The sequence below is a fragment of the Dioscorea cayenensis genome, chromosome 2, assembly GCF_009730915.1.
Source record: "Dioscorea cayenensis subsp. rotundata cultivar TDr96_F1 chromosome 2, TDr96_F1_v2_PseudoChromosome.rev07_lg8_w22 25.fasta, whole genome shotgun sequence".
NCBI lineage: Eukaryota > Viridiplantae > Streptophyta > Magnoliopsida > Dioscoreales > Dioscoreaceae > Dioscorea > Dioscorea cayenensis.
The window spans coordinates 758,913-782,923 of NC_052472.1; the positions used below are offsets into that span (position 1 = coordinate 758,913).

General features: G+C 39.6%; 4 protein-coding genes across 6 annotated transcripts; all 4 read right to left on the reverse strand.

Moving 5' to 3' along the window:
* Positions 1-93: 93 nt before the first annotated feature.
* Positions 94-3,817, reverse strand: LOC120276939 (wall-associated receptor kinase-like 14). 3 transcript variants are annotated; one of them, XM_039283698.1, is made up of 5 exons: positions 3,682-3,817; positions 3,352-3,555; positions 2,565-3,279; positions 1,770-1,850; positions 94-1,415 (listed from the first exon to the last, which is right to left on the reverse strand). In XM_039283698.1, exons 2-5 carry the CDS (start codon positions 3,415-3,417, stop codon positions 142-144), a joined length of 2,136 nt encoding a protein of 711 aa, XP_039139632.1. In that variant the 5' UTR covers positions 3,418-3,555; positions 3,682-3,817; the 3' UTR covers positions 94-141. The 3 variants fall into 3 exon arrangements, with proteins under 3 accessions (XP_039139632.1, XP_039139618.1, XP_039139624.1); XM_039283684.1 differs by having other exon boundaries at positions 2,565-3,555; XM_039283690.1 differs by lacking the exon at positions 3,682-3,817 and having other exon boundaries at positions 2,565-3,621.
* A 3,997-nt stretch (positions 3,818-7,814) lies between these two features.
* LOC120279164 (protein JINGUBANG-like) lies at positions 7,815-9,434 on the reverse strand. Its single transcript, XM_039286035.1, has one exon. The coding sequence runs from the start codon at positions 9,432-9,434 to the stop codon at positions 7,953-7,955; it is 1,482 nt and encodes a 493-aa protein (XP_039141969.1). The 3' UTR covers positions 7,815-7,952.
* A 1,266-nt stretch (positions 9,435-10,700) lies between these two features.
* LOC120276336 (serine hydroxymethyltransferase, mitochondrial) lies at positions 10,701-16,789 on the reverse strand. The gene is made up of 16 exons (XM_039283061.1): positions 16,602-16,789; positions 16,457-16,507; positions 16,242-16,328; positions 15,894-16,015; positions 15,724-15,800; positions 14,675-14,799; positions 13,903-13,995; positions 13,493-13,585; positions 13,177-13,374; positions 12,941-13,045; positions 12,693-12,758; positions 12,404-12,481; positions 11,903-12,014; positions 11,692-11,802; positions 11,390-11,564; positions 10,701-11,043 (listed from the first exon to the last, which is right to left on the reverse strand). Exons 1-15 carry the CDS (start codon positions 16,695-16,697, stop codon positions 11,413-11,415), a joined length of 1,566 nt encoding a protein of 521 aa, XP_039138995.1. The 5' UTR covers positions 16,698-16,789; the 3' UTR covers positions 10,701-11,043; positions 11,390-11,412.
* A 2,040-nt stretch (positions 16,790-18,829) lies between these two features.
* On the reverse strand, positions 18,830-23,767 carry LOC120277490 (inactive protein kinase SELMODRAFT_444075-like). The gene is made up of 9 exons (XM_039284354.1): positions 23,271-23,767; positions 23,027-23,154; positions 22,806-22,918; positions 21,464-21,864; positions 20,609-21,283; positions 20,340-20,500; positions 20,141-20,217; positions 19,690-20,023; positions 18,830-19,578 (listed from the first exon to the last, which is right to left on the reverse strand). The coding sequence occupies exons 1-9, from the start codon at positions 23,446-23,448 to the stop codon at positions 19,372-19,374; spliced, it is 2,274 nt and encodes a 757-aa protein (XP_039140288.1). The 5' UTR covers positions 23,449-23,767; the 3' UTR covers positions 18,830-19,371.
* Between the last annotated feature and the right edge of the window lie 244 nt (positions 23,768-24,011).

The following is a 24,011-nucleotide window of genomic DNA, read 5'->3' on the forward strand; positions in this document are numbered from 1 at the left end:
GACTGAATAAATTAAAAATAATAGTTATTCAAGCGAGCTAATTAATTAATTAATTGAGAACATACATACATATATATATATATATATATATAATTGAAAATTGTATATATTATGAACAAGAGAAAGAGAAATGGTCATGACTCATGAATGACGGACGTTGGCTAAAAGGCTGTTGGCCGAAGGAGAACTCTGATCACTAAACCATCGATCGTGCACGGAGACAGGAGAGTCCACCACCTGGACCTCTTGTTGAACCGTGGCATCAATCACACTAATGGACATGTTACTACTAGCACTGGCACACTTTTTTGGTGTGACAGAGGAAATATTAATTATAGAAGAGGAGGCGGAGCAGAGTGAAGAGGAGGAGGACAGGAAGATGTTGCGTTCATCGGTCGCAGCCCATCCGCTGAGTTTGATCTGGTCGAGCTCCTCAGCCACCTCCATCATGGAGGGTCTCATGTCCCTGTGGAATGCCAAGCATCTGAAAGCCAGTTCTGCCACCTTGTGTATCGAAGACAAGGTCCAGGCGTCTCTGTGAGGTTCCAGGAATGGATCTATAATCTCCTCCACCAGTCCTCTTCCAATCTTATCGATTGCCAGTGCCGCCAGGTTCACCTCCCCCGGCACCCGGCTGAAGTCCACCACCTTGAGCCCCGTGATGATCTCCACCAGCACCACACCAAAGCTATACACATCGCTCTTGTCAGAGAGGTGGAAACTCTGGTGGTACTGAGGATCCAGATAGCCGGGTGTGCCCTGAGGAGCTGTGGAGATGTGTGAGAAGCCGGTGATACCCACGCGGGAGAGCCCAAAGTCCGCCACTTTAGAGTTGTAGTTGTAGTCCAAGAGGATGTTACTGGATTTGACGTCCCTGTGATATATAGGCGGGTGCACAGACGAGTGGAGGTAGGCTATGGCTTGTGCCGTCTCAGTGGCGATGGTGAGCCGCACCGTCCACGGGAGCCCGTCCCCTCTCTCACGTTGCAGTTGCTGTGAAAGAGTGCCGTTAGGCATGAACTCGTAGACCAGTATCTGCTCGCCTCTCTCGATGCAGCAGCCCAGGAGCTGAACGAGGTTAGGGTGGCTAACGGATGAGAGGAGTTTGATCTCGTTCATGACTTGCTCCATTCCATCGGCCTCCCGGTGTTTGATCCTCTTCACTGCAACGAGGTCGCCGTTGTTCAGCTTGCCAGCATATACGGTGCCATAAGCACCGTTGCCTAGCCTCCCCGACGCGGCGAAACCCATGGTGGCGCGCTCGATGTCTTTGTAGGAGTAGAGTGGCACTGCGCACGATGCCTCGGATAGCAGCCTTCTCATGCTCTTTTTCATTCTACACAAACTCGAACGCCGCCTAATTATGTAGATCACGAACGCCAGCCCAGCCATAATGCAAGCTCCCAGGATGATCCCTGAATGAATGAATTATTATTATTATTATTATTATTATTATTATTATTATTACTATTGAAAGAACATCGGCATGTTTTATTATCTGTATTTATTACTATGGTTAACTTATAATATTGCTTAACTTTAGACAATGCATTTGCAATTTATGTTAAAATAATGCAAGTCATAGTAGAGTATCTTTTAATTCTGACCCGTAATTAAACCGTGATGCAATATTTGGTCAAACTAGATAGTCAAATCTCCTTTCATTATTTATATAGTGCCTTACTTGGCAAGGAATGAGAAGGAAGACTTTGGTCATGCGGTTCTTTTACTCATTAGAAACCTAATGTATGAAATTGTAGAGGAAGTACCTCCAATGAGAACACCAACTCTGGTGGTTCCACCGCATTTGCCTGACATGTAGTGCGAAGGGTTGCAGCTCGGCCTGGTTTCTGTAACAGGGCAATATATATAGACAGATTAATTACCAGTGAGAACTTGCCAATAGACAGACAGACAGACAGACAGACAGTCAGATATAAATTATAAAGAGAAAATTCATTATATTCGATTCAGGGCCAACAACCGCAATGAGTATGCGCCACCACAAATGCTTCGTGCCCACAGTAATGGCAATGTCGACTAATTAACACCGTTGACCCAAAAATAAAAATAAAAATTCATGGGCTCGTTGGTCTCCGCCTAAATTAATTCTTTAGTGATCTAATATTTGTACGCTCACATCTCACATCCATCTACAGATATTAAATGCGTGGTAGCGGCTGGTCAGCAGTAGTTGGGGAGATAAGAAAAATCACAGGCATGACAACAACACCAAACAACGCTCTCCAGACCAACGATCCTCTTCCCGATCGATCAATCAATCAGACACTCAATGCAATTGCAGGCTATGATCATTCATCAGGCCAGCATTCATTCCACTGGCTGGTTCAGGGGAGGCTTTTCTAATTTTTCTCAAAGAATTAATTTCAATTCAAATATTGTTCCTCAACCTCAACCCAAACGGATAGAGATAAAGAGAAAAAAATAAATTTAGAAGAAGAAGAAAAATATACAGATATATATATATATATATATATATATATATGAAAAATGACAAAATTAGTAGACTAATCTTTAATAAAAGAAGAAAAGAAGAGGGAGACCTTTCCGGCAGGCATCGCCTTGGATGAAGCCATCTCCTTGGAACCCTTCCTTGCACCTGCACCTGATAGCGTTTCCCCGGGTGACCGGAGACTGAAGGCGCGTGCAATCAGCGTTAGGATCGCAGTGGTGGCAGTCACCGTCGAGCCACCAGCCCAGCTCGACATGGCGGAAGACAAGGGAAGTAAAGCGGTCATCCGTGGTGTCGTATTCGCCGGAGGTGAAGAGAGATTGACATCCTGTGTGTTTCAAGATATTGTCTGGAGAAAGAAAGCCCTTGGCAGTGTCGTTGCTGGGGAAGCAGCTGATGTTATCATTACCGGAACTGGGAGAACTGGGAGCGCAGCTGTTGAGGTTCAAGCTATGAGAGAGGAGCGCCGTGGAGATGGAACAGCCTGACGAGCCGGAGACGTTGCAGTTGCGAAGGAACAGCATGTTGTTCCAGGTCATTGCGTAGTTGCTCCCGAAGAAGCTTGTGGCAGTGCGAATGGAACGGTTGCAGGACGGTGGCACGTCCACCTGGAAGCTCTCCCAAGTGATGTTGCTCACCACGAAATCTCCAAGCATGATCTCAGTACTCTCCGTGTTGTTATTGTTGTTGTTGTTGTTGTTGTTGCTGTTGTTGTTGCATTTTAATGGGATCTTGCATTCCTTGAAGAAACCAAAGGGATAAGGCACGGTATTGGACCCGCATGTCCTTTTTGTCTGGTCGCAACTCTCCACAACAGAAGAAGAAGATGAAGATTGGTTACTGCTGTTTGAAGAGATGAACAAAGGAAAGTAACTCACAAACAGCAGCAGCAGCAGCATCAACACCACCAACCGGAGAGGGACTAGTCCTCTCCCTGTACCCATGTCTATGAATCTATGATCTCTTGTCTTGTGTACGCGTGTTTCTTCTTCTTCTTCTTCTTCTTTCTCAATTCAGACCATCTGATTAATCTGGGTGTATGATTGAACAAGGAATTGCTTGTTCTTCTCTGTCTCTGGCGTCTGCACAAAGAAAATTGGTAAAAGAGGAAATAAATTAAAAAGACTACTACTACTACTGCTGCTGTATTATTGTATATAGAAATTATAGCAAGAGTTTAATTAAAAAAATTAAAGAATGACGGTGACCTTGTCCATATATGTGGATTGTGCAATGGGGTGGAACCGTGGAAAGGAAAACTGGAAAGAAATTATATTGATTATAGAACGGGCAGGAGTCTGAGTCAGGGGAAGCGGCTGCAGATTTTTGCCATTAATTAGTGAACCCCAGACCTTGACTTTTATTGTAGGATGGGCTGACTGACTAGTCGTCACAAATTTTTTGTTTTTAGGAGTAATTCACACTATTATATAAATATTTATATTTGTATAACCACACCTCAATTACTGGATCTAATTACTATGATATTAATTATCAACCTGTTGGCTGTTGACAAATAGCTGGGGTTAAGGTTTCAGACTGTAGAAGGGTTAAGGTTTCAGACTTTAGTAACATGGACAGATTGATATATTGTTTAGTTACTAATAATCAAATTTTATATATTATTTGTGGTCCGAGTTATTCCACCCGTGACATGGATCATGGATGGGACGCGTTGCTGTGTATACGCCCACATATATTTATTTATACACAATCTAAATAAATCAGTTCCAAGTGCATCTATCATTATTCTTTCATTTATCGGTCGAGTTACAGACATATTATTATTATTATTATTATTATTATTATTATTATTATTATTCAGTGAATTTACCATAAATATAATAAACAGTATAAAGTGACATAGCTTTTCCTAAACTTAATTAATATTTTAAGCACCCAATAACTTTGATTTAGTGATAATAGTCTCACTGTGAAAGATATCTTAGGCAAAAATATATTGTGTTAAAGTTTATGACCCAAATTCTATTTATAATTAAATTTAAAATATTCTATGATTATAATTTTAAATCATAACTTGAGTTTGTATAAATTAGTTTGAATCTTAATAAAATTTGATAGTAGCACCATAGGGGTGCCAATTCGATAGTGCATGCAAGGAACGCTGAGGAAGCTGATCTGCAAGTGATCATCATTGCACTTCAGGTTTCTGTGGATGCTGGTTTATCTCTCACGCACTACTTCATCACGGGTCCAGGTTCCAGCAGGATTATTTCGCAGAGCTCTACACCTGACTGCAGGCTTCGGACTTGGATTAATAGCATCAACTCCATCCTTCAGGGGGCTAACTGGCCTTCCATACATCTCATTCCCAAGTCTTGGGCTTCACCCGCTTACAATCTTGCATCCTTGGCCTCCAGTTTGCATATGCTATCTTTATTCTTCCAGAGTCGTGAGTTGCCGCGTTGGGTTATGAAGGTTTTTTGCAGCGAGGGTTATATTTTTTAATCTTTTGTTGTTTTGGTTGAGTCATTGTATTTCTTTTGAGTGTTGTTTTGTTTTGTTTTGGTTTTGGTTGTAATGTTGAACTCTTTGTAATTTTTCCTCCTTATTAATAAAATCAGCTCTCCGAGCTCTTCTCTTAAAAAAAAAAATTTGAGAGGTGAACATTAACGTGAGTCTGAGTAGTAATATAGTCATACATGATGTCTTGTATGGGGTGGTAATAGTGTAAACAACAATTTAACATTATGCTTGGGAATGCCCATTAATGAGCCTATTCGATTTTGAGTATGCAAGTAAATCCACTTGTTTGTTGTCCTCTCCTTTTATACATGTATGCACTAGTATGAGAAAAGGTTTTTGGTTGTGGGGATGAGCTTGCAGTCCACGTGGTGAGTGTGCATAAATCGAACGATTAATTTTTGCTAATATGCACATCTTGGCACACGGCTTATTCATTTTATAAATAAATATATATATATATATATATATATATATATATAATATTTGGAAACATTCAACTACATCACTACATTTCGATTCTAACCGGATTGAGACCTTGTACACATAAAAGAGAGAGCATCAGGTGTACTCTCTTGCTTCCAATGGACGGTTGCAAGCCCCTTCACAAAAGTGACACAAAGATAAGTATATACTCTCTGTAATGGCCCGAGACGATTTTCATTTTCCATTGACTACAAAAATTAATGGTGCTGTTTTGCTGACCAAGTCCCTTCCACTAATTAATCAATTGTTTCTTCTTTAATTTCCGCCGGATTATTTGGTCTCAACTCAAATTGCAGCACTTGCTTGATACTGTAGCATATAATAGAGTTTAATTAATATTAATTAGATCAGTAAAGTTAAAGGGACAAAGACTATTTATAAGTTATAACATGGTTAAGGTCAAACAAAACATAATACTATAATAGAGCTTAATATTATTTATGAAGAGACAGACACATTTAACATGAGTTGGATACCAAACTCATAAATGGGACCTGCCTGGCTAATCTAGGGACTGTGTTTGGTTGACTTGGTATGACTTTTTTGGGGCATCATTATGCAAATGCACAGCTTAAATTCCATCATTAAAAAGACACACTAAATTGTGTTTTATTGGTGTGAGTTTTATGTTTATAAATCTTTGTTTATATAAGTACCTAATTTTGCGATAAGACCAACCCCACTATTAATTGATGGAGAACAGACATTATGGCTTTCTGCTGCACTAGAATTTTGGATATACATTTTAAATCAATTAAAGTTTTAAAAAGAGAAGTCTCGGATAAAAAAAAATAATAATAATAACTTTTACTGATAAAAAAAATTGAGAAATGTAAAATTTAAAACAGAACACTTGCTCTCGTGGATGATTCCAAGTTGATAATGAAATTTTATACGCATTAACGTAATCAATTTTGACCTGATTAGGAATATAAATGTAAAAGCATGTGAAGTGGTTGTAACATATATAATATGCGTGCCTGATCAATTAAATTAGCTTTTAATATTATTTTGTGTCCCATGTGAAGCAGTGGTTGCAACCTATCAAACATGAGTGATGATGAGTCTCTGGCTCTCATAAGTTTGAGTATAAAAAAAACACATGAACTCAATCTATCCCAACAAACAAAGATGAGTATTTGACAATTATAACGTACCTATTAGCTTTCTCTTGGTGTCACATTATCTGATGCTGTTTATCTGTTGTGCTTGATGATTTAATTATGGTTAGTTCGTTGGTCTTGGTCTCATGGTCCCAACATTCAACTTTTTCCACACGTTGCCGTGTGGAACGATAAGCTCCATCACCCTCGCTCTCAACTTTCAAGTCTTTGTTTTCTATAGTATTTCCACTGAAACATCATATATGCAATCACTCTCTACTCTGCCCTGCTACTTGTGCAACTTACATTATCTGCTATTTGATTCATTAAAAAAAAAAGAAAAGGAAATCTACATGTAGAAAATAATACGACAATAAGTTTATTAAAATTTAATTAAATAAAATCTGCTCAAATTATTAACAATGAATTACAAGAATGGAAGCTTAAATTTGAGACGTCCTTAGTATTACCATGGGATAGATTTCACCCAATTTTTTACAGAGTGTGCCGGTGTCTCTGTTCTCTTAAATTTATATGTCAATGTGAATGTCACTTGGGCATTCATTAAAAAAAGGGAAAACACAAATAAAGATAGACAAGAAGAAGAACCACATCAGAAAATAAATGAGTGACGATGTGATTAAATTTTATATGAAAAGTTGAGGGTTGATTTTAAGGTTAACAGATTTTTGAAATGAATATATATATATATATATATATATATATAACCGGGAAGGAATTGGTAATGGACTGAATAAACCACAACTGCTTGGTTTATTTATTAAAAAAAAAATCTCATGAAAACAGGTTGGCACATAATTCTCAGGGACTAATTGCAGTCCACTAAACAGAAACCTTAACATGGGCCATGACCATGGTTGGAAATGAAAGTTTAAGAAAATGGGCCGTGGGCTGTGTGAAGAAGGAAGGAAGTTCTCACAAACATGCATCTCCATATCTGATTTAGTATCCAATGCAAAGGAACAGCTTTATGGGTGAGTCAGCTTATGTCTTTTTATAAAAAAAGAAAGAAGTTTAATATGAATTAATGTTATATTACAACAACTTGACTTACAAATCAGAGATCGGGAGGTCCAGAACCCGGCTAAAAATCCATTTCTTCTCAATAATAAATTAAAATTAAAATTAAAACTAAAAATGAGTCCAAGTCTGTTGGCTCCGCCACGCACAAACCTATGACTATGTCGTCAAAAGACAATCTCTCTCTTTCCTTCATAAACAAAGAGAAGCATAAAAAAAAAAAAATGTTTAGCCAACTGAGAGGTAGCACACACGTCACCAGGCTCTGATGAGTGATGAGTGATGAGTGATGAGTGAGAGTATTATTTCAGTACTCTGAATGTGTCGTGGCCCTCGTGGGAGTGACTAGGATTAGAACTAGGAGTCTAGGAGTCGTACTCGAAATCGTCTTCGGGACCCAAAGGGACGTTCTGGGGACCGCGCAGCAGAGGTTCCGGCGGTTGGTCCGACACCCGCCAGATTTTGACCGATTTGTCGAGACTGCCGCTGTAGACCATCCAGTCATGTCCTCCTGCATTTTGGGCCTCCTCAATGTCATTGTCAATGGCCAAGCACTTGACAGGCCCAGTGTGTCCGCTGAGCACTGAGATACAGCTGTGAACACCCGCACCCTCTCGACGCCACACGCAAATCGTCTTGTCCGCCGACCCGCTCAGCATCAGACTCCCAGCAGCCGCCAGGCACAACACCGCTTGGTTGTGGCCCCTTAACGCTCCACCGTATGTAAGCTGCCCCTCCCACTCCCAGAAGTTCACCAACCCGTCGGAGGACCCGCAGTACACCACCGACGCTGCCGCGCTTATTGCCAGCGCCGTCACCGCCGAATCCTGCTTCAGCAGCGTCTGTGAGTGCGCGTGCTTCGTTCCTTTACCTTGCAGCTCCCGCCTCCAAGCTTTCACGGTGCCGTCTGCGGAGCCGGTGAAAACGAGGCCGTCGAAGCCGGCGACCACAGAGTTGACGGCATCGTCGTGGGCGACGACAGACTCGAGGCAGCGGGAATCGGAGATGCGCCAGACCTTGAAGGTCTTGTCCCATGAGCCAGAGTAGAGTAGGCCTTGGTCCTCGCTGAGGCTAAGGCAGGAGATAGCGTCGTAGTGCTTGAGCCAGAGGGCGGTGCGGCGGCGGCGCACCTCAACGTAGTTGGAGGGCTTGATGGAGCTTTTAAGGTAGTCTTTGAGTGTGGGGAGGCTCCCGGAGCGTTTGTGAACGGAGGGGTTCTTGGGGGAGACCTTCCAAACCCTGATCTTGCCGTCTTGGTGGCCGGTGAATATGCGGTCGCTGGCGATGACGATGGCTTTGACTAGGCCACTGCTGGACTTGAACCCGGAGAACTCCTTCTGGTTCTTCCATACACGGATGTTCTTGCTGTCGGACCCAGTGTAAAGTAGCTCACCGGAGGCTGCGAGCGAATAAATGTGGCCCTCCTCCCGGACCAATGAGCCAATCAGGCTGGTGCCGGCATTGCCGCCCTGTTCTTGATAAAAATAAGGAGCAGCGGCGGCTGAGGAGGCATGGGACCAGGGAGACGCGGCGTACGTGGAGGGGAACTGGTGCCACGGGGACATATTGCAAGGAGAGCTCTGGGGGCTTAATATTTGACTTCCGCTATGCATGTGCTCTGAGTAGTTGTAATGGCTGCCCCTGCCGGAACAGCTGCTTCTTCTGTTGAACAAATCGTCCTCGCTAGTCGCCGGATGAGAACCCAGTACTACTGTGTCTGTGTGCATGTGCATGTGCATGCTGGTGGACGTCCTCATATCCTCTCCTCCACCTTCACCTGAATCACCTCCACCCCCACCTTCTTCTCCATGCATGGCACTCTCGCCATGCCCACCGTCCTCCCTCATGGATCCCTCTAGCTAGCTAGCTAGATAGCTAAAGAAAAAAAAAAAAGTTTTTTCAGAGATTTGATAGATTATGATAAGAATTGAGATATATATATATATATATATAGATCAAGACACGCAACAAATTGCAAAGAAAAGGCTGGTGCGTACGTGTATGAAACAGAAAGCTAGTAAGGCATGCAATACTCATGCATTTATGCTTGTAGATGGATAGATAGGACGAATGAGTTGATGATGCTGTTGATAGCGACGACGATGCTGAAGAAAGAAAAAAGATGATGACAGAGGAGAGAAGTTAATTGATCAATATGAGAGCTGGCTAAGTATATTGTTGAATGAAGGGACGCAGGGAGTGAGATGGAGATCGATGGCTATCAACCGGTGATGATGATTGCAACCCAGAGCGGGGTTGTGTTCGTGTGTGAGGTGGAGATGCCTAGCCGGGAGGTTCGGAGCCAGAGGAATACGCATGGCCTCTCCTATCAAGTATCAACCGTTGAACGGTTAACGGTCAACTAATTAATCTGTGGCGAGCGGCACGGGCCAAATGTTATGTGAATCTCATGTTCTTTGGCGTGAATCATGATTGATCAACTGAAGACAAGATGATGAATTGTCAAGGACATGAGCCGCCTCGTGTAGCTCAAAATATGTTATCTCGTTTTGTTAAATCTGTTTTTCACCTTGCTCCTCATATATATATATATATATATATATATATTAACCCGAGGCGCGTGTCATCTAATCTTTTACGATCTTTGCTAAATGGTTTTCTCCACTTTCCATTCAGCTAGCATTCTTAATTTAGACGGGTTTGAATGTGTAGATCCGCGCAAGGATCCTGAGGAAATCCTTCCACATTATAAGTTTTAACTTGTATAGCGTTACTACCTTTTTGCGAGTCATATTCAATCTTAAAAGCATTCGAAATTATTTATAAAGTTCGTGATAAGTTTCTTATCATTCAGATATAAATAACTGTTAAATTAAAGAGATCTAAATGCAGTATAATTAAGATTACCTACCTTATCTTTTCTTCCCATCCACAGTGACGTATTCTTTATAATGGCTATAGCTAGTATCTTTTTTAACAAGGATAACCATTCTCCCATGCATAAATATATATATATGCTGATGATCCTCATGGCCTTAGTTTGACAAAAGGAAAAGAAAACAAAAAAGTCAAGATGAAGTAAACTCCGCGACAAACGCACAATTTATGAGAGAGAGAGAGAGAGAGAGAGAGAGAGAGGTGACGCCAGCGGGAAAACTGATTAGTATGGGTAATCTGAAGAGAGATACTTACGAGATACACAGTAAGCAGAAGGCTTATTCAGCAAAACATCCAATACAACTTTCTTTTGAGGATTTCTAGGCATCATAACAAAAACATAAAAGAAAAGGAGCAAAAAGAGAAGAGGTACATGGACGGCCTTCCTGCGATGGAATGCACAGAATTGTGTGGTCTTGTGCTGGTCAGTAATGTATGTCCAGCTTTATGAATAACTACACAATGACAAGGTGATGCCAACTGCCCCTTGCATGTAAAAACAGCACACATGGCAAGTGTTTTGAAACAGACATCCCATGAACTGGACGACCATGTTTGCTGCACAGAAAATAATCTGATTGTGTCAAGCATGTACCATTTCAACATTTCCTTTGAAGCAGACGCAATCAATAAAATACTGACAAATGTGAGAGGATGCAGAATAACTCGCACTTCGACCATAAAAAAAGAGTCATTAACTCCTGCAATCTAGGCGACACATGGAATTTGCTTTTACTTGCAATTATGATAGGGTCAGAGTAGCTCACAAAATTGCTAAATGTAAGACAGCAATTTTTCAAGTGAAAGCTTATGTATGTGCAGACTGCATTTTGAAACCTCTAGCAATACTTCAAAGAACTTTAACCACTAATTGATCATCGCAAAAGGTTTTCTAGTATGGCACCTGTTAGTTTATATGCTTCTTTATTAATCCTTGTACTTCATTGTCTCCTTCTCAAAACCAATGGTGGGAAACTGTTTAGCAAACTCCTCAACCTCCTGACGGATTTTTGCAATCTCAGATTGAATATTAGCATCAGTTTGAATAGTTGCTAGGAAGTCCTTTAACTTTGACCCACCTGAGTTGACCAGAAAACATAAGATAACACTTCAACTTACAAGATCAACAAAAATCATCAAATACATGTAAAAGCAGGAAAGCAGAAGCTTAGCTCAAAATGAAACTTTTCCAGAGAACTAATGCACCTTTTGTTTCAGCCTTGATTTTCTGGGCTAATTTAACAGTGGTATCAAAAAATTCAGCAACTTTTGCAAAATCCTCTTCAACAAATCCCCTTGATGTCAGAGCCGGGGTTCCTGACCAATCAAGAGATCATGAGCATGAGCTCACCCACACACAAAAAATCCTTATACAAAATTTCTAAGATAATGATGACTGCTATAAAGAGATCTATACCCATCCTGATGCCCCCAGGAACCATTGCAGACACATCACCAGGAACAGTGTTTTTATTAGCTGCAATGTGAACCAGCTCTAACACCTTTTCAACTCTGGAGCCATCTATTCCCTGTCAAGGTGAAATAAAAATGATCACAGTTAATGTGCTTGCCGCTATTTTTTTTTTCTTTTCCATTGGCTGCACACACACACACACACACATGTTACAGATTATTGTGCTTGCCGCTATATATTTTCTTTTCCATTGGCCGCCCACACACACATGTTTTTTTTTCTTTTCCACCGGCTGCCCACACACCCACACCCACACCCACACGTGTTACAGATGGAACTTAGCCAGTGATAATTTCAGTGTCTTAATAGAATGTTGCTCTGGTACATAATAGTCTATACAAAAGAATGCTCTGCGCGCAGCTCATGAAAGTGATATGTTAGAAAAATAACTAAACCATTTATTCAGATTAATTTACAGCGGGTAAAAGCTATACTTCCTCTTACCTTGTTTTTAAGATTAACTAAGACTAAATGATTTTCTGTTCCACCAGAAACCAGCTCATATCCTTTCTCAATCAAGCTCTGCACAATGAATTTTACTTTGAAAGTAAGAATCAGCTAATAGATAATATGGAGAGGTCAAGTAGACAATCGAAATATATATCTAATCATAACTCTTAAAAAATAAAATTCCAAGTAGCATCCACTGACAGAATAGAAGTCATCACTACAAAGTTTAGTATATTTGGATTTCCTTAAAGTAAGTGATAAAAAATAGTAACTCCCATCACACCTGAGCAAATTTTGCACAATTACAAAGAACTTGTTCTTGATATGCTTTGTATTCTGGAGTAGTTGCCTGCAATAACACCTTGGTATCATTATGTGAGGAACCCAAGAATTACAATAGAAACAGCAAAAGGAACTCATATGACTTCTTCAGTGTTTAAAAAGAAATTAAACACATGTCCTCTGGGTTAACATGCATGTTTTCTTACAATAACCAAACAAAGATAGGATGGATACAGCCGAAAGGCAAACCTGTTTGAGTGCAACAGCTAAACCAGATATAGTATGATTGTGTGGACCACCTTGAAGTCCAGGGAATACAGCCGCGTTGATCTTATCTTCATAGTCATAAAGGACCTATACAGGTGAGGGGAAAATAAAAGGTCCTCCGTCATTCCAATCTCTAACTATCTGGTCGCACTTGTTATGAGATTATGATCATAGCAAAAAGTGCTAGACATGAGAAACTAAATCTTATATTCATTCACCTCTTGACCTTGCTTGTTTATCTCCTTTAACCCTTTCCTGAAAAAGATCATAGCCCCACGAGGTCCACGGAGTGATTTGTGGGTTGTAGTTGTCACCACATCTGCATATTCAAATGGTGACGGAATGACACCAGCAGCAACCAGACCACTAATGTGGGCCATATCTGCCAAGAGTACAGCTTTCTGCCGGTCACAGATCTGATCATTTCAAGAAGATTTATAGATGAACCTCAAGCAATAAACAGCAATAAGATAAAGAATGCTGTGAAAAACAAAGGTCCAAACTAGATATCTTAACAGAATGAAATAGAGATACCTTTCGTATACGAGCATAATCATAAAGTCGTGCATATGCACTAGCTCCAGCAACAACTAGCTTTGGCCTAAAAAGTGTTGCACTTTTCTCGAGCTGTAACAAGCAGAAACCATGCAGGTTTAGCTATATTTGAAGAAAACTATCAGTCAGGGAACTACTAAATGTTATTTTGACAAAAATGGAGGAATTTGGCAATCATGATAACCCAAACATAATACTAATCTTCCTAATTACTTGGATGCAAGTACTAACTAAAACAACTGACAGTAAAGACCTTGCTTTTAGCAAGAGGGAAAATAAAAATGTTAAAATACATCATAAGTTTGCGAAACCATTGTGCGGAGCAGATGATTGCCATGACTTTGATAGATGTGAAGGAATAAGCTTAGTGATGTGAGAAGTAAGGTCACCTGGTCGTAGTCAATATATCCCGTGCTTTCATTCAATCTATATGGCATTGTCTCAAAGAATATAGATACAGCAGATATCTTCTTGGTATCAGTCTGCAGAAATTTTACAAATATCAGTCACTGGAAGCATAAGGTGTGTTAATGAGAAAATAAAATATAGCATGATATTAATACCATCCAATTGTCCACATATTCCAAACAAACAAAGCAGGGGAATATTCATATAGTCCTACTGCACAGCATCCAAGTGTTAATATGTTTGAAAATAAGGAACTCAAAACCATAACAACATGCCTGACTGAAAACCCAAAAGTGTCAAAACCTATTCAAAACAATAAAATTGTTGCTAACAAGCAAATAGCACATTTTATCTTATCAATGTCTTGTATGACAGGCATAACGAGGTGGCATTCACATTCACATACCCAGAAGTCAAGGAGCAATGACAAATTTACTGACGCATCTGCCAACTGTGGCTTACTTACATTTATGGATTGACTAATTCTGTGTATAGGAATTTAATACAAAAGTTCAATACTAGGGGACAATTATATCATTAAATTTTGCAAAGACCTCCTATGTATTATATTACTTAATTAACTTATATTGGTATTTAAATAAAACATAAATCATGAGAACTAGCAAAGTTTATACTAAATCTCCCACCCATGTAAAGTAACATTTCCAATAGCATCAAATTAACAATCTTCAAATTTTCTCTCATTTTTACTCAGTGTTATGATGTTTTTGATAAAAAGCTAGAAACTAGCACCTGATAGCCGTGTGAAAGATGCCCACCATGGGGAAGATCAAGAGCCATGATTCTCTCATGTGGTTTAAGAAGCGCAGTATATACTTGGAAATTAGCAGGAGAACCAGAAAGAGACTGAACATTCACTGCAAAAGTTATGAGGATAAAGTCACTAGCAAATTAGGGAGCATCGCTTGCTGATGGGAGAAACCATTTATCAAAATTCTTAGAATATAAGTAATTGAAGAATCGAATCAGAAGAAAAACGTTTAAGATAAACCTACCAATATTACATAAAAAACAAAGAGAAATATTCGTTGGTTAAATGCAATTTCCAATTAAAACTCAGTATCATTACCAATGGCAAGAAACTCAATGTTAGAACCAAAAGTAAATGAATAAATGGATCAGACTTCACCTTTGAGATGCTTTAATTTGCACTTCTCCTTTTAGTTAACAATAATGCAACCAAAAATGGCTCCAAAAGAGAGTAGAATTTTTGCAACTTCCCTTGTCTTAGAATTTATTCCCTAGGATTTCTCTCCACGTTAGGCCAACGACAACAACCACAACTAATCAGCCCTGACATACATGGATCAGCTATATGGAACTTTAAGATGATTGGTTAATGTAAATTGAAAAAAAATTACTTATTTACTCACCCTACTTGCCACTAGCATCTCTCATACATTCCTAGTATGCATGATATTTACGTAAATCCAATTAGAAATTTATGTTGCTTTGGTTTAGTCAGTATCAATATAGATCCTTAAGAGAGACCATAAGCTAGACTGAACATTATAATTTTATCAAACTCTAAGTAACTCTGTGATTAGCTTTATGCAGCAGCTTGGCATCTTTGTGGACTTTAACTAATTAAGAAAAAGGTTACAACAGAAAGCCTTCAATGCAGAGCTAACGACTAAAGAGAAACAATATTCAAAATATTTTGTAAATTAAAAAGATGAAACCTCTTCTGCAGAAGATAGGTAAGTTCAATATAAAGTGCAGATCAACTTAAAGAGAGTAACATCAAGGAAGAATTCACTGGGCGGGGATATGTGAATTACCGCCCCACTTTGCAGGATCCAGACGGAATGCCTCCAAGGCACGCTTTTGACACAATGATTCAGCCATGTCAATGTACCTGAAAAAGGAAGGTAGGGAAAGAGAATTATAATTATAAAGGTGGTCATGTATTGTTAAAAAGAACAAAAATCATGACCAAGGTAAATCTTACTCATTTCCACCATAGTATCTCGCACCGGGGTAGCCTTCACTATATTTGTTAGTCATGACTGATCCTACCGCTTGCATCACGGACACAGAAGTGAAATTCTCGGAGGGTATGAGCTCAAGACCCTAGAAAGCCAACCAAAGATTCAACTAGCAATTAGATCAGAAAATAAAACCCATAGTATGTTAGAGATTTTCATTGAATAATGTAGATCTCTCCATTCAGGTTAACATTATACAGGACAGACCAAGACATTTTGATCATCAGATGGAGAAACATCAACAAAACCGAAACTTTTCTATGCATGCAAAAGAATTTTTTTTTTTAAAAAAAAGGGAAGAAGAAAGAAACCTTCCATTGTCGGGCCTTCTCGAGCTCAATGATGTCTGCAATCTCCGGATCCACAACCTCCAGCGGCTCATTCAACACCTTCGTCCACTGCAAACCCAGATCACACGGGAAAAAATTACACATATATAAAAAAGGCTATCCCTTGCACTCCCAAAAACCCCCGCATTTTTTTGTCGGTTCCCTCAATGAAATGGAACATAGATTGGGTCACATACCGTGATGCGAGACTTGTCCTTGTCGTGGACGGCTTCGCTCGGGAGAGAAGACTGATTATGCGAGAACAAAGTGCTTAGCAAAGGCTATCGTTTCCCAGCGAAGAAACTGATAAAAAAGAGAAAAAAAGCAGTGGCAGTAGTAAACCATGAAATAGAGGGAGACCCGTGATGATATTGGTGGCGCAAGCGGCTTCTTCGCAACAGACGAAGAGAGCCTCCGGAGCGCCGTCGCCATTGCCATCCTCCCAAATCTCGAACTCTGTCAGTCGTGTCTTCCTCCCTCGTCTGGAGCCCTGGAGGTTGCCGATAAAAGAATTTTGGTGTCTGGTCACCATTCACCAACCGAGCCTCTTTACAAAAAAATTTAGTTATCACACAAAAAAATAAATAATTATTTAATTATTTATGATACTTATGATAAAATATATATTATTAAAAAAAATAAGTAATTTAACTTAATGTTAATTAAATCAATCAGAAAAATCTCCTAATTATTTTTTGGAAATATTATTTTAAACCACTCTATTAATATATATTATTTTTCTTTTCAAATGACAGATGGAGGATTTTAATCTCAGCTAACTCAAAAGCATAAAGTTTAAGACTTGTTCACAATTTATTAAAAAAAAATAAAAAAATAAATGCTACACACTCACTAAACTTGAAAGAGTGGTGGTGTGAGCTAGGTTAATGGGTAGTGCATTAATACGTTCAATTGAACCAAAAGTTACAGTTAATTTGCATTATGATCTCGTAATGCGTTGTAACTCTGGATTGATTAGATTAATCGGTTAATAGAACATGAGAAATAGAGCGGAAAAAACATGATGTTTTAGGGCAGAGAGAGAGAGAGAGGGTGAAAGGAGATGTTAGAACAAATATATAAAATTATCTTTTTATTTTACCTTCATGATATACAAATATATAAAGACAGTCATTACTATATAAGAATATTATCAATCTATGAGATATTATATACTAACTATAAAATATTTATGTACATATTTATGCGATATAATAAATTATAAATTTATAATTTATCCACTTTATTTAAAAAAAAAATATTCATTCAAATTTATTTACATATTTAGAAGATATAGAAAATGTCACTAATATTCTCTAATATGGTCAAGCAAGTTAAAGTCAGGTAATGACTCTTACTTTCAAAGAAGATATTTAAATTAACACTTGGTCAACGGTTTAGTCATGATATCCACAAAGTTGATTTTGAGAATTGATGAATTGAATCTTAAGGTAGCAATGAGCTACTTTTGCCAAGTACAAATTAAGTGAAAAGCAATCTCAACATATTTCATTCGAGCATGGAACGCCAAGTTTGCAGAGAGGTAGGTGGCACCAAAATTATCTACTAAAGGATTGGAGAAGATGAGAGATAGGCTGAGCTTGGAAAAAAAAAGAGGACTAGAGCCATGTGAGCTTAGTAGAAGTGTCTACAAGCACTTTGTACTTTGCTTCGTGGAAGATCAGGAGCTTGTTCGTTGCTTGCGAGAACTCCATTAGATAAGATTGTTTCTCAAGAAATTTGCGAAGCCCATATAGACTTGCAATTATGGGGACAACCGGCATAATCTGCATCTCAAAATGCTTTGAAAATGGTTGGTAGAACCACGGTTGAATAATAAACCATAATCAGAGGTTCCTTGAAAATACCAAAGGATTCATTTGACTGCAACTCCGTCGGTTGAGGCATGAATTGACACACGGAGAGATTAGAGCTAATGAGAATGATGTATTGTATGGTGCCCAATGTCTGACAGGACTTGGTTGGATCAGAGAACCAAGGACTAGAAAGCAATAATAATAATAATAATAATAATAATAATAATAATAATCACTTTTTTAGTAGTACTCAATTCAGCCACTTCCTCAGGATTGAACCTTCTTAGTCTGATCGGCACTGATTGCTCTTGCTGTACTTTCATCTTACCGCTTTTAAAGTTCTGGAGGTTTCGCTTGCTTGTTGCTTTCGCTTTTTCCTTTTTCCGTTTGTTGTGATCGTCACATCGGCTGTAAGCGTCCTTTTCGTCTCATCTGCTTTTTGCTGTTTTTCTTCCAGGTTGTTTCTTTGCTTTTGTTTTCTAATAAATTTGTGATTTATCCATTTTAATCAAAAATTTCATACCCATCCGAGGAGGTGAATAAAGGATATGAAAAACAAACGCCCCCTCTTGGAATAGGTCCTCGCCATGTGTGATTTATTTTCTCTTACTTCTTCCAAATAGTAAAAGAATCCTTATTTCAGCTTATTTTCAGGGATTACCAGCAAGGCAACAACTCCTTCCTTAAAAAGCAATTCTCCACATGTTAATAATAAAAAATAAAAATTTGAAAAAAAAGAATAATGCAATTACATATATATATATACATATTATTGGAAAAGGAAATATTATCGTTCATAGCACTCTGTTCAAGAGCAAAACAAAATAGTAACTGCAGAGGTCGGCCTTATCATGCTACACCAACTCCAAGCGTGTGCCATCATCTCCCAGTTTGACGCCCACTGCAAGCATGGTTGGTAAAAAGGTTGCCAAAATAGCCTCCTTTCCAACCTCTGACAAATCCCTGCTTGCACTGGACAAGACTAATGATCAAACCAGAAGTTCAGACGTTTATTTCTTTGATATTATCATGAAGAAATTGTTCCAAAACATGATCCCTCGATCAATGTGTCGGCTATCGCTTGCTTTATTTTACTAGGAAAATATCTCCTCGATTTAGACTTGTGCCAAATCCGAGAGAGGAATCAGGCTAAGTGCACTTTCCTGTCTTTCTCGCAACTTGCTTATTTTGCTTTGTTGCTTGCGTCTGTACAATTGCTATTAATTTCATCAAAATCTGAAAATGGGCACAAATATATATATATATATATATATCGTTGAGAGTAGAGAGGTTAATTAAGAGAATAGGGGCCAGGCCTGGTCTGCACAAAGAGCACCAGAAACAACTTCATTGGGAAACCTGAGAGACATGCTGCCCCCCGTCTGGATCCGGGTGCCATCACCAGGGAAATGATCACCACTTATACGTCCGCTTCTGCTGCCAATTGAATCCACACTGACATGCGCATCAACCAAAGCATTGCCCTCGAGCACTCTCAAGACCTGCCGGTGAGGATCAAGCAGATACATATCAAAAGTGTTTGTTCAGGAGAGAGGTTGAGAATCAAAGAGAACAATGTCTATATATAGAGAATTAGAGATTATGTGCGTTACCTTTGACATTGATGGTCTTGTTTCAGGTTCACGACGGAGACACAAAGAAGCGGCACAAGTCATAGCACGAAGCGGCTGCGATAACAAGCCAACCTGACCCTGATTAAGGCGTGGGTCTAGATACCTGTTAACCATCACTGTGCAACTCTGACCGTCCATTGCCGCCTGAGATAGCAGTGGGCGAGCCCACTGTGCCAAGAACTGCTGACCCTTTGGCCTGCTTGAGTCCATCGCTCTACATCCTGTAATTAGCTCCAAAAGAACCACTCCAAATGCGTAGACATCTGCTTTCTCCGTCTCGATCCCATATTCAATGTACTCCGGTGCAAGATGCCTACACAAACATATATGAATGCATAAACTTTTTTTTCCTATGCGCGCTTCTATTTTCTTCAAATCGGTTAAGTGTGGCATAGAGAACTATTTGTTGTATGTTCACTCAACTACTTACCCAAAAGTTTGGGGAACATTAGTGCCCACACAAGGAGAATACTCAGTTTGCCGTCTTGTGATGCTCAAGTCCCCGAACTTCAATTAAACAAGTATAATAATAATAATCATTAAGTACATAATCTTCTTTCAGATTTATATAAGGCGGCGTCTTAGTTGGCTTGGCAAGTGAGAAAGAAAGTGAGGTGAATTAATAGTACCAGAGGGTCCAAGTCATGGGTGAGGAGGATGTTGTTGGGGCGAATATCTCTGTGAACAACAAAGCCCACCCTGCAGTCTTCGTGAAGGTAGCGCAACCCTCTTGCCACACCCATTGCAATTTTAACTCTTGCATGCCAGTCCAGTGGTGCCTTTTCTTGTCCTAATTAAACATGAGTGCAAGGTACATAAATTAAGATGCAAGAAGAGATGGAATAATATATATATATATATATATATGCGCAAAAGATATAAAGATGCATACCCATACCGTATAAATGGAAGTCCAACGAACCATTGCAGATGTATTCATAAACCAACACTCTCACATTCTCTTCAATACAAAACCCTACCAACATCACCACATTTCGATGTTGAGCTCGACTCAGCATCTCCACTTCTGTGAGAAACTCCTCCACCCCACGAAGATTATTGCGGCCAGTTGTCTTCAGCTGCTTCACAGCCACTGCACGCCCATCTTGTAACATGCCTCTATGTACTCTACCTGACCAGCCATCTGCCAACAAGTTCTCATCTGAGAATCCATGAGTGGCCTCTTCTAGTTCTTGGTATGTGAACTGTCTTGGTGGTTTTCCAAATAATGGAGCCTTATGCCTGCACAAGGAACATAGTGGAGGTGGAATGGAAGGGGTATTTCCATGCAGAGAGACAGCCTCCCTAACATCCGACACGTGCATGCGCTCCTTGGCCAAATACCGATGTAGCTTGAGTTTTTGGAGCAGAGACTTCCTATCATATTCAGAGAATTCCCCTTTCAAGTTTCGGACTGTGGTTGGAGGCTTGTTGTTGCGTTCACTACTTTTACATCTTTGAACAATTGGAGCATCTTCCGAAATGTACTCTGGAATCCAATATACTCCATCGTGACCTGATCCGGAATGATGGTGATTATTGTTTGGATTAGCTCTGCAGGAGTCCGTGTGTCCTTGTAAACATTGGTCAAATGGCCGCTATTTAGTATTTAGAGAGAAGAGTGAACTGAATGATGTATGTTATATCCAATGACATGAATACTAATATGGAGAGAATCTATCACCATGTCCAATGGTAAATCTAATTCTATTATAAATTTAGCCTCCATGGTTTGAAAATTATCATTAGTTACCTGCATCACGGTTGTTGAATTCTAATGATGGATTAGCATAGCGGGGGCTTGCTCTCCTGCTACCATCAGAATCAGATGCATATAAATCATTCAAACTGCTGGATCCTCTTGAAATCATCAGCTTCTTAGTTTGAACTTCTGAAAACAGAGGATTGTTCCCACAAACGTACATAGAGGAGCTTCCTGTGCTGGAATTTGATAGTGAATTCTTGATGATTTTGTTGTACGGATATATTTCACTTGGCTCAAGATTTAGAGCAGATGAAGAAGAGGAGATGTTTAGACATGGTCTTTGGGTTTCTCCCAAGTTGAGCCGGAGCACCCTGGCATGGGAACCTTTCATTGCTACAATGTTGCATTGCAACTGCTCCATGCAGTGCTTCTCTTCCTGTTTCAGTTGCCTGTACAATAACACAGATGAATTTTCATGTACTAAAGTAAAATTAATATTTAAGCAATATGAAAATTAGTAGACAACTATAATTAAAGAATCCATCATCAAACTTGAGCTCTAGCTCTTGTAAGCTGACATAACATGATCAGGGATATCAATACGTTCACAACAGAATGCATGCAAGGACTGGTGTTTACTAGGTGATAGTACAACTATTTTATGATTAGTTTGTCTTAATACCCTTCTCTCATAGCGTCCATATGTCACATAAAGCTCCACAACCAAATGCATATCTTTTCTCATCCTACAACTTGCTTTTTGTCATGCTTTCAGTTGTAGGAGACACAGCTTGTTTTGACACAGAGTATATGGATTGAACGGAGTTCTGTTCCCAATGGTAAACAATGAAAATTGTTATGTTATATCCTTGAGATAAATCACCGTTCCCTCCTTTTGATGTTTATTGTACTTGTATTTTTTGTATTCATTTTTATTTTTATTTTTTAAAATCGCAATTGCTAAACATCAATTGGGGTAAACTAATGATCTATTTATTAGGAATAAATAATGGTCCAACAGGGAAGAAGATATGCGTCCAAGATAAATAAGCTGGGTATGTAATACACAGAAACGGAAAGCAGCCACAAAAAATCAAATGGAGACATATGAGAATTAAAGCAACAACTTGGCAAATGGCAATAGCATGTTTGGATGCAAAGCAGGAAAACTCATGAACCGCAAGTTTAGCAAACCCCATGGTACTTATTATCTTTGATTCACTGAGACGAAATTAATGAGAAATATAGACTATCACTATACTATATGGCAGTCGCTGTGAGCAAGAAGTTGTGCTCAATCAAATAAATTACTGGAAAACAAACAATTAATGGATGGAAATTGGAAAGCATATATAGCATGGCATGGGATGTTGTTAAGTAAGTTTACTACTTGTCAAGCACGACCCAGTCGGCGCCGATTCTGTTGGCCTCGGCAGCCACCACACCGGCTCCGCCTGGGCTTATCTCCTCCTCCGATCCCACCACCTTTATTCTCACATTGATCTGGCCATCACCAAATTAAATAGCGAAATTACCAATCCCATCATGCATATTGAAATTAATTACCCCCATAAACAAATTAACAACGAATTTCGTGCATTTGGTTGGTACCTCACTTTGCCCGTCGATCTGCAGCGCCATTTGTGAGCACGACGCGGAGATTTGACACCTCCTCTCTCGCCGCCTTGCGTCGGTGGCGGCGTTCAACTTGGGAAATCCCCGCAACATCCTTCGCCACACTGTGACATGATACATAAATGATAGTTAAGAGTCTTAGATAATGAAAAAGAGACAGAGAAGGAGATTATAATGCTGACAAAAAAGAAGAAATAAAAATAATGTAGGTGTTGCCTACCGCCCTTGCCCGGTGAATCATGGAGGCCAGGGAGTACGGCGAGGAGGGTAACCAGGTCTCCCGGACGGACAATGTGCGTGAGAGCCCATGCCAGAGCTGTCTTGGAGAGCTCCCCCTCGGCCCTTACTGCCACCAACACCACACTTTCCCGGCCTCCTCCCTGTGATGAGGGCGACATGAGCTATTATGGATGAAGTAGACAGAGACAGATAGATACAAACAATGTCCTCTCTTCCTCTTCCTCTTCCTCTTCCTCTAAAACTAAAGCCGCAGCCTCTTCTTCCTCTTCCTGTTTCCTATTGATCGAATTTATTATTGCTGATGCTGGACTAACTAGTCCGTTCCTTTACTTAATTGGTTAGCAACTTAGCAGCAGCAGCAGCAGCAGCGGTAATAATGGGCAAGGTCCCCCGATGAATCAGGTGATCAGAGCACTTGGCTGACTTGTCTCAATTAACGGGATTGGATCTTGGGCGGTGAGGTAATCCAATCCTCAGCTCATAGTCATGACCCCATTCGGAAGGGATGGCCCTAACTAAATTGACTTGACCATACACCCAGTCTTCTTGGTCACGGTACATGCTGCTTGCTTTTATTATTTTATTAATTAATATTAATAAAATATAATAAATAATAAATCAATAAATTATTATTATTATTATTATTATTATTGAAAACTATTTTAAAGCTAAATTTTAATTCAAATTTCTCAATAACAAGGGCATTTGGATGCATTTGCGT